We start from the raw sequence: 11,166 nt of genomic DNA on the forward strand, positions 1-11,166 counted from the left end.
GATTGATTCTTTTGCAAAAGTATTAAACAGGTTTCAAAAACAAGAATCTCTTCTTCCTTACATTTTTATTAGATTTAAATATACACTATGAGAATGAAAGAAAGGGGAAGGGCTTCAATATCAAAATCAAAAAATAGAGCTAAGTGTGTAAAATGTGCAAAAACAGAACAGCACCAGGTTTTCAGGAGCATTATGAACCAAGAGGAGACACACCTGGAAGTGAAGTTAAGATTTCTCCTGCGTAGTCAGATGCTAATGGATCTGGCTTTCAGACTGGGTGAGTGCGCTGGATGGAATTTAAACACAAAACATTCGCAGGAGAAGTCTTTTTCTGGAAACACTATGATGCACTCACAGAAGCCACAAAGAACTCATAGGCCCACCCGTACTCCTTAAGTATGGTTACACGTTTGAACATCAGACATATACGGGGAACTTTAAAAAAAAAAAAATCTCCTTGGCTCTTGCCCACACCTAATGCCCTTGAATCTTTGAAGGTGAGCATTGGGGATGATAATTTGCTCCATTTCCTCATGCAGTTCTGACCCACGGCTGAGTGTGAGGGCCACTTGCCTAGCTGGTCCTTGTTTGATGTTCTTTTCTATAGGATTCTGGTGAATAGATGTCTATCCATAGGGTGTCTACGACTTCTTCTCCTCCAGCATGGATAGCATCATCTTTCAAGGAGCCCCTTCCCATCCTTAGCCAGATCTGTTCTGTTTAATTGTGTGAGGAAGGAGAGACAGAGGCGAAGTTAAGGGGACATGATGAAGAGAGGCCGAAGCCTCTCTCCCTGGGATCTAGTTTGAGCACCTTGCTGGCCGAGGAGTCAGGAAACTTCAGCACAACTGATGAAACCCAGACTGCCTAAGGAGGTGGTGCTCGCTTTCCTGGAGACATCCCAAACAGGATTTTCAAAACAACCAAGAACTCTGCAGGGCCTGAGTGTCCAGGCCTTGAGTGCAACTGCCAGCACTCCCTTCATATCTGTAAGTCTGAGCAACGCCTCTTATAAAACCACCTTCCGGTTTTGTTTACAGAGGAAAATTCTTCAAGTCAAGGTCAGTATGTAGACCAGCTCATATTTTAAACTTAAAAAAAATTTAAAAACTTAATTTTAAAATGTTTTTTAGTCGTTGCCTTATTGTAAATTACATCCTTAGAACTATGTAACTTAGAAAACATAGTCACATCTATCACATATAATCTACCTATCATCTGTCTGTCTACCATCTATTACCTATCATCTATCTATCTGTCTGTCTGTCTATCCACCCACCCATCTATCTATGGCCATTATAAAGACAGCTAACTAAGCAAGACCCTTCCTTGAGAAGCCCATATTCATCTTTGGGTGTGTTTTGTCCTCCTGCGTGTCTTTCTCTCTCTGAATGCCTCCACGTAGATAAATAGCACGTGTGAAACCTTACCTCCTTTAAAAGTCTTCTTTGCTGCATAGTTGAGGGTCTGGTTCTAATGAGTGGAGATCCCCATAGAGGCAAATTCTTTAATGCTGGGGGCATTTCTGGGCTGGGTCTCCTCACACTGGGGATTGTACTCAAACCTCACAGGTACAAGGTCAACTACAAGCTCAGACCCTACTCTGCTTTGCCAGGATGTTTTTTTCTTCTGGTGCCCAGTAACTCCCCATCAGGCTTTGCCCTCTAGCACACCATAGACCCTGCCTGGTCTGATTTTCAGACTTGGTGGGCACCTTTGTTTCTTGAGTTCTAAAGGGTGACTATTCTAGGTTTTCCAATCACCAGTATCTCGCAGCATCCTTCCCTGGACTCCCAAGTTCTTGTGACTTTCGTGGAAAGATCTAGAAGAGACACATGGAGTGTAGAGTAGATAGATAGAGCTCATCCAAGCAGAAGGGGATTGTGCAATGGCCAAAGGGACCATGGGAAACCAGAAAGTCCCCAAGAGTGAGAGCAGTCAGAGACCACTGTGCTGACCTCCCTCTCGGTGGGCTTTATATTATTTTCTCAAGTTTCTATGTAGAGCAGGCAACTGTTTCTGAGGAATGTTTTCTGCCCAGGTGATTGACACGTCCATTTTGGGCTCACTATTAAAGGAAGAGAGAATGCTATGTCTTTGTTCTTTACCAGAAAGCTTGAAGCTAGGCGATAATCTCGTAAAACAGTTGTTTAGTTATCTATTAATGACCCCCATCCAAAGCAGTACAAAGTCTCCACCCAGGATCCGAGTTATGACAAGATCATGCACCTTTGACCAGCAATAAAGTCCTGCAGTTTCATATTTGATCCTATAAGCCATTGATTAGGAGGGTGGTGTCTTGATTACCTTCAACTCCGACAATCTGTAACTAACTACCTAACACATCCAAGGCTCTTCACAGGATATGGCCTCCAACCTATCCCCATGGGGGCCACTTCGGTTGTCTTAACTGCATTTTGTTTTCCTCCCCACCTCCCTCCCATGTCTGTTATTTAAAAAAAAATCTCCAGTTCCTGCAAACCCCTCAGTGTGTTGGCCCAACTGCTAATCCTCAGTTTAAAAGCAGAGACGGATGGTCAGTGTAGACCTTACAAACAAGGTAGCCCGTTTTGGTTTGGAGGGCATCTGTTCTGCTCATGATTTTCGGAGCTCGAATTTTCAGAACTGTCCCACTCAAACAGGCTCAAAAAGGCTGATCTCTCAGTAAGGCCTGTCAATGATTGACATTTGAGGAGGGTCTGCAGGCTGGAGTTTGTCTGTGACCCTGGGAAAACCCTGCCCCTCTCTGGGTCCCTCCTTCGATTGCCAAATGGGTGTTCCTAGGCTCTCCGACTTGAGCCGCTTACTTCAGAGGAGACCAATCAGAAACCTCTGGAGAGTGCGGGGTGCCGGAGCTGGGATGGCAGGATAGGAGAATTCACCGCGCCTGGCCTGTACCCGTGGGCGGTGCCCGGAGCAGGCGGAGCTTAGCTGGCAGCGGAACCACATTGGCTGCCTAGAGGATAAGCGGAGGCGGGTCTACACCGCGGCAGAACTGACCCAACAACGCGAAACCCTAAGGTACCGGAATTTGAGCCCCAGCGCGACTCCGAGCCTGAGCCCCGGCCCACAGCAGGTAGCGACCACCGCCCCCCCCCCCCCCGCGCTTGGGCATGCCACTTCTTCGGCTCCCGAATGGCATGTCTCCCCCGGGTGCACTGCAGGGCCCTTTCCACGCCTCTTCCTCCCCACTCCCCTTCCTATCTAGGAGATACTGCATGGGCTAGGAGAACACAGACCTCCCAAACCTTCCCATCTTGGTTCTGTTCCTTCTCCCTCACCCACCCTGCCCACTGGCTTGAGAGCTACTGGCCACAGTGGAGGAACTAGGATTCCCAACTTCCTTCCCTCAGGGGGGTGTTCCCGGGTCCCCGACTGCAGGCCTTTCACTCACAGTGCGCTGAGCATCCGAGAGATTCTATATTCGGGAGGAAACTCAAAGCTAGGCTTTTGACACTCCAAGGATGAAAGGCTTCTGTACTGCCCCTGAACCTCTGTGGTCCTCTGCAGAGTGGCCATCAACATCTATTCCACTCAACCCGAGGATTACAGGGAAGTAGCCGAATTTACAGTGAGAAAATGCACTGCAAACTGTACAGTGGGGTAACCTGTGACCAGCAATTTTCTTATGTGCAAAATGAAAGCAATGGCCTGGACCCCATGAAGATCCCGAGCAGCAGAGCCTTGGTGGGACCTAAGAGCACTGTGCCACCCTTTACCTGGGGCCCCTCGAGCTCCTGCCCGATTAGCCTCTCTAACTCGACATCCTACACACACACACACACACACACACACACACACACACATACACAAACACCATACACACATGTACCTGCACATACACATCCATCATACACACACACACACACACACACACACACACACACACACACACGTCCTGGCTCTTAGTTACAAGTCGCAGATCCCTGAGCAAAACAGATGTCTCTGGCAGACCCGCTGGCTCAGGTTCCCAAAGGAGAGCCTTTTTTTCTGGTCAGCACTGATTTCTGTGTGACTAAGGCCCTGGCGAGAGCCTTGCCTTCTTGAGTGAGTTCCTTGTTTCTCTCCCTGCACCTGGGGAGAGGGTGAGAAGTGCTGGGGGTCAGGGGTCCAGCTGATGCAATTACATTTTTACTACTAGGTGCAGAAAGACTAGTGTGGCACAGAACAGACACAATGATTCTACCCTGGCCAGAGATTAACCGTGGGATAGGCTGGGAATTTTAGATACGTTTACATTTTATCACAGTTGTTTTAGTTTTAAAGTGTCTGTTCTCAGAGGTGTAGTTGACAATAAACAGACCTGTCTCAGCTGCTGCTTGACTTGCACCCTAGAAAGCTAAGGCTCTTCCCACTGTGCCAGGCTGAGGCCTTGAGAGCTCTGACCCCTGCTGTGGTGGGGTGTGTCTGGTTTTATACATGCAAGGACCCCATTCAACACCACCCCTGGGGACTGAGGGAACTGAGGTTTCAGGTCTCTAGGGTTCTTGCTCAGGTCTCAGACCAGCTCCTCGGTGGCCTTTGTGGAAATCTCCATGTTCCCTTGGCCTGTCACTCAGTTATCAGGCATAAGTCCAGGCACCCAGACCAAACATAACCACAGCCCTGAATCTGATGGGAGAGCAGAATTAGTAACGGGGCATGTGTTTGTGTTGTCCTTTTTATTGAGATAGCGTTTCACTGTGAACCAGGCCGGCCTTGGGCCAGTGAGTGCGTGTTTGGTTACAGCCGTGAGTTACAGCGAGGTGCTCGTTTACGGTAGTGGCTAGGACTGGGGAAGGAAAAAGGTTCTTAGTTTTCAAGTTGTCGGCCTTGCCTGCAGCCACACTAAAATTTTGTAGAAAAGGTAAAACAAACGCCAGGAGGTGTGCACGTGGGCAGAGTCTAGCTGCGACACAAGTTATCGGAAGTGTGAGTGTCTTCTGAGGCTCCAGGGTTTCGTCTTTCTCTGGTTCCTCAGAGTCCCTGCCCTCTGGGTCTGCTGCACTGGCAGAGGGTGGAATAAAAACCCCTGCCCCGGGGAGCGCCTCGCTATGACATACTTAGAAATAAAGGCACAAGCGCATGTAAAGCAGTGTGTGGTGAATGAGACTGGGAATCAGTAATTTGGGGGTTCAGAGGGCAGCTCCAGAGACGTCCCAAGGTTGGTTTGTTTGTTGTTGTTGTTGAGACAGTACTGTCACGTATCAGTTTGTTCTTCAGACTCACTATGTAGCCAATGATGGCCTTGAGCCCCTGATCCTCCTGTCTCTGCCTCCTAAGTGCTGTAACTCCTAAGGGGTTACAGGGATGAGCCCCATAGGTGGTTTATGTCATAGGGTGATTGAACCCAGGGCTCTGAGCATGCTAGGCAAACACTCTTATCACCTGGGCTGTATTCCCAGCCACAGTTCCTGATTCTTGTGTTCCCAGACAGGGAACTGAGCAGAAACACATATTTGTAGCAGACACAGAGGCAGGTTATTAAGGGACAGCCTCAGAAGATACGGTTCCAATAATTTGTATCAAAGCTAAAATCTGCACAAAGGGGAGGGGACTGGAGAGAAGAGGGTTAGCTGCTTAAACGTTAAAGGCTCACAGAGGACCTGGCCTTTTGGCACACAGACTGGACTTTCTGCCTTGTTTTCATAGTGTGGGCTCTCCCTAACTCCTCCCAGTGTTCTATCTATCCATGTACAATTTCATGTCTGGCCTATTTCATTAGCACCTTAACTTTTCAGCTCAAAATGTGGGCTTTAGTGTGGTGATGAGCTATGGGTTCCTTTCTGGCACCGCAACAGGAAGTATGCAGAGCGGGTGGTATTTGACAGAGGCCCAGAAGAGGTGAGAGAGTGGACCAGACTTGAGGGGGACATGATGGGTGCACTAGGGAGTTCTTCAGGCCTTTGTACCCTGCAGCCTGTGTGTTAGGCGGCCACACTCCTTGGTTTCAGTGGGCCTCTGGGTAGCCCCGCAGCTCTCACCCACTCACCTTGGTTTTTCCCATCTGCTCCAAGGTCCGCAGCATGCTGAACATGCGATTCTTGGTGCCCCGGCTGCTCTGCCTCCAGGGCAGGCCTACCACGTACTCTACAGCGGCTGCTCTCCCAAAGCCGATCCCAAACCCAGAGATTCGCTACAACCAGCTGTTCATCAACAACGAGTGGCGCGACGCGGTCAGCAAGAAGACCTTCCCCACAGTGAACCCCACCACAGGCGAGGTCATTGGGCATGTGGCCGAAGGAGACCGGGCGGATGTGGATCTGGCTGTGAAGGCAGCCCGGGAGGCCTTCCGCTTGGGGTCCCCGTGGCGCAGGATGGACGCCTCAGAGCGGGGGCGGCTGCTGAACCGCCTGGCTGACCTTGTGGAACGGGACCGCGTGTACCTGGCCTCACTAGAGACCTTAGATAACGGGAAACCTTTCCAGGAGTCTTATGTCTTGGACCTGGATGAGGTCATCAAGGTGTACCGTTACTTTGCTGGCTGGGCTGACAAGTGGCACGGTAAGACCATTCCCATGGATGGCGAGCACTTCTGCTTCACCCGGCATGAGCCGGTGGGCGTCTGTGGCCAGATAATCCCCTGGAACTTTCCGCTGGTCATGCAGGGTTGGAAGTTGGCACCAGCACTCGCCACAGGCAACACCGTGGTCATGAAGGTGGCAGAGCAAACCCCACTTTCTGCCCTGTACTTGGCCTCCCTCATCAAAGAGGCAGGGTTTCCCCCGGGCGTGGTGAACATCATCACTGGCTACGGCCCCACGGCGGGAGCTGCCATTGCCCAGCACATGGACGTGGATAAAGTTGCCTTCACAGGCTCCACAGAGGTGGGCCACCTGATTCAGAAGGCTGCTGGGGACTCCAACCTCAAGAGAGTCACGCTGGAGCTGGGTGGGAAGAGCCCCAGTATCGTGCTGGCCGACGCCGACATGGGTCACGCTGTAGACCAGTGTCACGAAGCCCTGTTCTTTAACATGGGCCAGTGCTGCTGTGCAGGCTCCCGGACTTTCGTGGAAGAGTCCATCTACCAGGAGTTTCTAGAGAGAACCGTGGAGAAGGCCAAGCAGAGGAAAGTGGGGAACCCCTTTGAGTTGGACACCCAGCAGGGGCCTCAGGTGGACAAGGAGCAGTTTGAACGAATCCTGGGCTACATCGGGCTTGGAAAGAAGGAAGGGGCAAAACTTCTCTGTGGTGGGGAGCGTTTTGGGGATCGCGGCTTCTTCATCAAGCCCACAGTCTTTGGGGACGTTCAGGATGACATGAGGATTGCCAAAGAGGAGATCTTCGGGCCCGTGCAGCCTCTGTTCAAGTTCAAGAAGATTGAAGAAGTGATCCAGAGAGCCAACAACACCAGGTACGGCCTGGCTGCAGCCGTGTTCACCCGAGACCTGGACAAAGCCATCTACTTTACCCAGGCTCTGCAAGCTGGCACGGTGTGGGTGAACACCTACAACGTCGTCACGTGTCACACGCCCTTCGGAGGCTTTAAGGAATCCGGTAACGGGAGGGAGCTGGGGGAGGATGGGCTTAGAGCCTACACCGAGGTGAAGACGGTCACCATCAAGGTTCCTGAGAAGAACTCCTGAGGATGACGACCCGGGAGACCCAGCCCTGCCCTGCAGTCCCACAGCACCCAGCTAGCGGATGGCCAACTTTGATTTTAGCCCGAGTTCCTAATGAAGTGTTACCAGAAGTGTCAGCAAATAAGTAGTTAAATCAGGACTATTCTATCGAAAGCAGAGATGGTGGCTGTGCTCAGAGCACGGCCCACCTTGTCCCCAGCTCCCACCTCACAGATGACCTTTGAGTTACTGCCAGGGAACCTTAGGAGCCTCCAGAAGGCATATCAAAAGCCGTTGACCACGGCCATAAGAAGGAGTGATGGACTGATCCAGGAGCCGCATGAATGAGCCTCAAGGCCAGAATGCTAAGCGAAAGAAGCCAGCTACACGATGAGATGCCCAAACCTACATCTGTAGTAGAAAGTAGATCAGTGGTTAGCAGGGTCTCGGGAGGGGAGGAAGGGAGTGACTTCTGGATACGGGGTTCCTCTTGGTGAGGTTTTGAAAATGTTGTGGAATTGGGCATCGGACATGGTTGCACAACTTTAAACTGATTTACTGCCAAATTGTGCACTTAATTAGGGTATTAATTTTATTTTAAAATTAAAACAAGCTCAATGTTCTACTTGCAAACCTGTATCTATTCTTTTCCTTATGCTGAATATTTTGCTGTGGACTAGAGAGGACCCAGGTCGGAACCCATCCCTTCCCATCTTATGTCTCTAAGCTTCTCTTTGCTTTCTCTCGCCTGATGACCAAGCACATGGGAAACCCACAGGAAAATGCTATGGTTCCTGCCCAGAGCAAGTCCATATCATTTAGGGATTTCCACTTTCATCCTCCCAACCTCTATTCAGGCACCTCACCAGAAGGGCTTTGCTAGTTTCAGTCCTCAGAGTTCACTGTTTATCATAACTCTTGTATGCATGCTCATGTGCGAACATGTGCCTGCAAAATACACACACACACACACACACACACACACACACGCACACACACACACACCTTGCTTGGTGGTAGTCAAGGCAAATGCAAGCCTGCAGGTCAAGGTCAGAAGGTGAAGCCCAGTTGTCTTCTGTTGTTGTAGATCATGGTGCTTACAGATCATTCCAAGTTTAAAGACTGTTTACTGTGAATGCTACACCCTGTGACTGCTATAGCTGTGAATGCTACGCCCTGTGACTACCATCCCTATAAATGCTATTCCCTGTTAATGCCATACCCAGTGAATGTCACATCTTGTGAGTACTATGCCCTGGTCATCTTTCCAACAACCTGCCATCAAAATGATTTTGTTTTCCAGAACTTTCTGTGTAGTCAAGGATGTCCCTGAACTTCTGCTACTCCTGCTTCGACCTCTTGAATGCTGAGATTACAGGTGTGCGCCACCACACCCAGTTTCCTGAGGCACGGTGGATCAAATTGTGCATGCTTTGTGCATGCTAAGCAATCTCTCTGCCGGATGAACTGTATCTCTAGCCTTCCTTTGCTATTGTTACCATGGCCATGACTTGGGTTTTGTCTGAAACTGCTTCTTGAGGGTTGTAGGTTTGTTTGTGTTTCCACCCTTTTTAGTACCCCTTCCTGTGAGACTTTTCTTAGGCTTACAAGACCCTGATCAGTACCCTCCATGTGCTTCTCTTAAGAGGCTATTGCAACCCTTTCTCCAACTGGACAGTAGTGAAGCATTCTTATAATGATGGCTGATTTTCACTGTCAATTGAGACTGGCTTGTCTCAGCTTTCCAGAGAATTTTAGCTAAACTGGGACAACTTACCCTAAGTGCAGCTGATACCATCCCGTGGCCTTAACATCCAGACTGAGGATTAAAAAGGGAAACAGGAGAAAGCCTGATGAGCATTATTATTCATTCTTCCTCCTGCCTGTGGACACAGCCTGACCAGCCACCTCACACCCCACTGTCATGCCTTTCCTGCCAGAGCAGACTCTGTCTCCTCAAGCGAGGAAGGAGGGCTTCCCTGGGCCCCAGCCTTCAGTGCAGCATGTCTGGAAGGCCAAGGCTGAGCTGTGGTACATGCTGTAGTCTGGAGGCCACCCATGCATCCTTCATCCTTTCTACAGATTCACACCATGCTCACACTGGGTCAAGCAGTGTTCCAGGTGTGGATACGTACTACTTTGGCCTTAAAACAGTCCTGTGAAGCAAGGCAGTTGATTTGTATTCATTTATTTTCTTCAGTAAGCAAGTCGAAATTGAGAGTTTTACCTTTAATTTAAATATATATTTATGTGTGTGTGCGCCTGTGTTGGCATGCCATGTGTGTATGGGTCCCTAGAGAAGGCAGAAGATGGCATCAAATGCCCTGGATTTGGAGTTACAGGTGGCTGTGAGCTGCCTGACAGGGGTCCTGGTCCTTTGGAAGAACAGAAAGAGCTCTTAACCATCCAAGTTTAATTAGACAGTTTGTTTGGGTCAGTTTTCCATGAGCATGCCCACGGGGCCAGACAAGGGAGTATACTTAGAAACCCAGCTATCAAACCTCTAAGCCCAAGTCTGCGCCACTGAGGAACTTTCACTTGGATTGGCACCATTACGGGTACAAGACTGACCTCTGGTGGTCCTCACTTTTACTCATTTGCTCAGATCATTCATTGATCTGAAAGAGAAAAAAAAAAAAGTCCTGGTTGTAGGTGAACCACCGGGAGAAAGCAAGTCAGAAAGACTGCCCTGTGGGAGCTCACATTGTAAGCAAGATAATTACAGAATAGGGTGACATACGCAGTGGCCGGTCTGAGTGCAAAAGCCAAGGTGTCAAGAGGCCGAGAGAGGAAAGGAATGCATTTGCAAGTATCTGCAAGGCTCCCGCTCACCCAGAGCTCCCATCTACCCTCAGCATCTCACCTGGGAGGGAGACGCTGCCAACATCTGTTAAGCAGCTAAGCAGGGCTAACACAACCTGGACACCCCCCCCTTCTTTCCTCTGCCTGCTCTTTGCTCACCCCGAGGGCAAGGCCCTTGGAATGGGACACAGATCCTGGCAGATGGGGAGGTGACAAGACCACTGGTAAGACATAGGGCTTGCTGGGAGAGGGAAGGGCAGAGCCTATGAGAAGCAGAGGTGAAGAGACAGGTATGTAAGCTGTTCCCACAGGAACAGGGAGGCTGCAGAGGTAGATACTCAGGGGTTGGAGCCCTCTGCCCCCCACCCTTAGGAAGCCATGCTCCACAGTTGGAAGCCCTGACGGAGAAGGCTCATATTCAGTTTCTGAAGGCCACTCTGTTTCCGTGTGGAAAATGGAAGTGGGGAAGACCCTGTAGGGCAGTTACTCTGTCCATTAGCTTGATCAGGGTGTGGCAGAGTGATAGAGCCTGGCCAGCCAGGAAGCAGAATAAGGTAGTAGAGTCAACCTTTTAGCTGGGGTAGCTGGGTGCTGCAGGAGGCCAGCCACTGTAAAAGGGAGCCTTGGAACTCGGGGTACAGCTCAGCAAATAGAGCCCTCACTTAGCATGCATAAAGCACTGGATTTGCTCCCCAGACCCACATATAATCAGACACGATGACACACCTGCAATCCAAGCACTCGAGAGGTGGAGGCAGGAGGACCGTAAGTTTACAATCATTTTTGGCACTGTATCAAGTTTGAGGGCATCCTAGATTACATG

At 50.0% G+C, this 11,166-nt stretch overlaps 1 protein-coding gene across 2 annotated transcripts; it reads left to right on the plus strand.

Moving 5' to 3' along the window:
- The first annotated feature begins 2,857 nt into the window (after positions 1-2,857).
- On the plus strand, positions 2,858-8,174 carry Aldh1b1 (aldehyde dehydrogenase 1 family member B1). 2 transcript variants are annotated; one of them, XM_060379865.1, is made up of 2 exons: positions 2,858-3,021; positions 5,997-8,174. In XM_060379865.1, the coding sequence occupies exon 2, from the start codon at positions 6,006-6,008 to the stop codon at positions 7,563-7,565; it is 1,560 nt and encodes a 519-aa protein (XP_060235848.1). In that variant the 5' UTR covers positions 2,858-3,021; positions 5,997-6,005; the 3' UTR covers positions 7,566-8,174. The 2 variants fall into 2 exon arrangements, with proteins under 2 accessions (XP_060235848.1, XP_021503634.1); XM_021647959.2 differs by having other exon boundaries at positions 2,860-3,076.
- Positions 8,175-11,166: the final 2,992 nt, after the last annotated feature.

The sequence above is a fragment of the Meriones unguiculatus genome, chromosome 3, assembly GCF_030254825.1.
Source record: "Meriones unguiculatus strain TT.TT164.6M chromosome 3, Bangor_MerUng_6.1, whole genome shotgun sequence".
Lineage (NCBI taxonomy): Eukaryota > Metazoa > Chordata > Mammalia > Rodentia > Muridae > Meriones > Meriones unguiculatus.

What these genes read in the sequence shown, in the direction of transcription:
- Aldh1b1 (XM_060379865.1), top strand. Translation starts at nt 6,006, where the DNA reads ATGCTGAACATGCGATTCTTGGTGCCCCGGCTGCTCTGCCTCCAGGGC.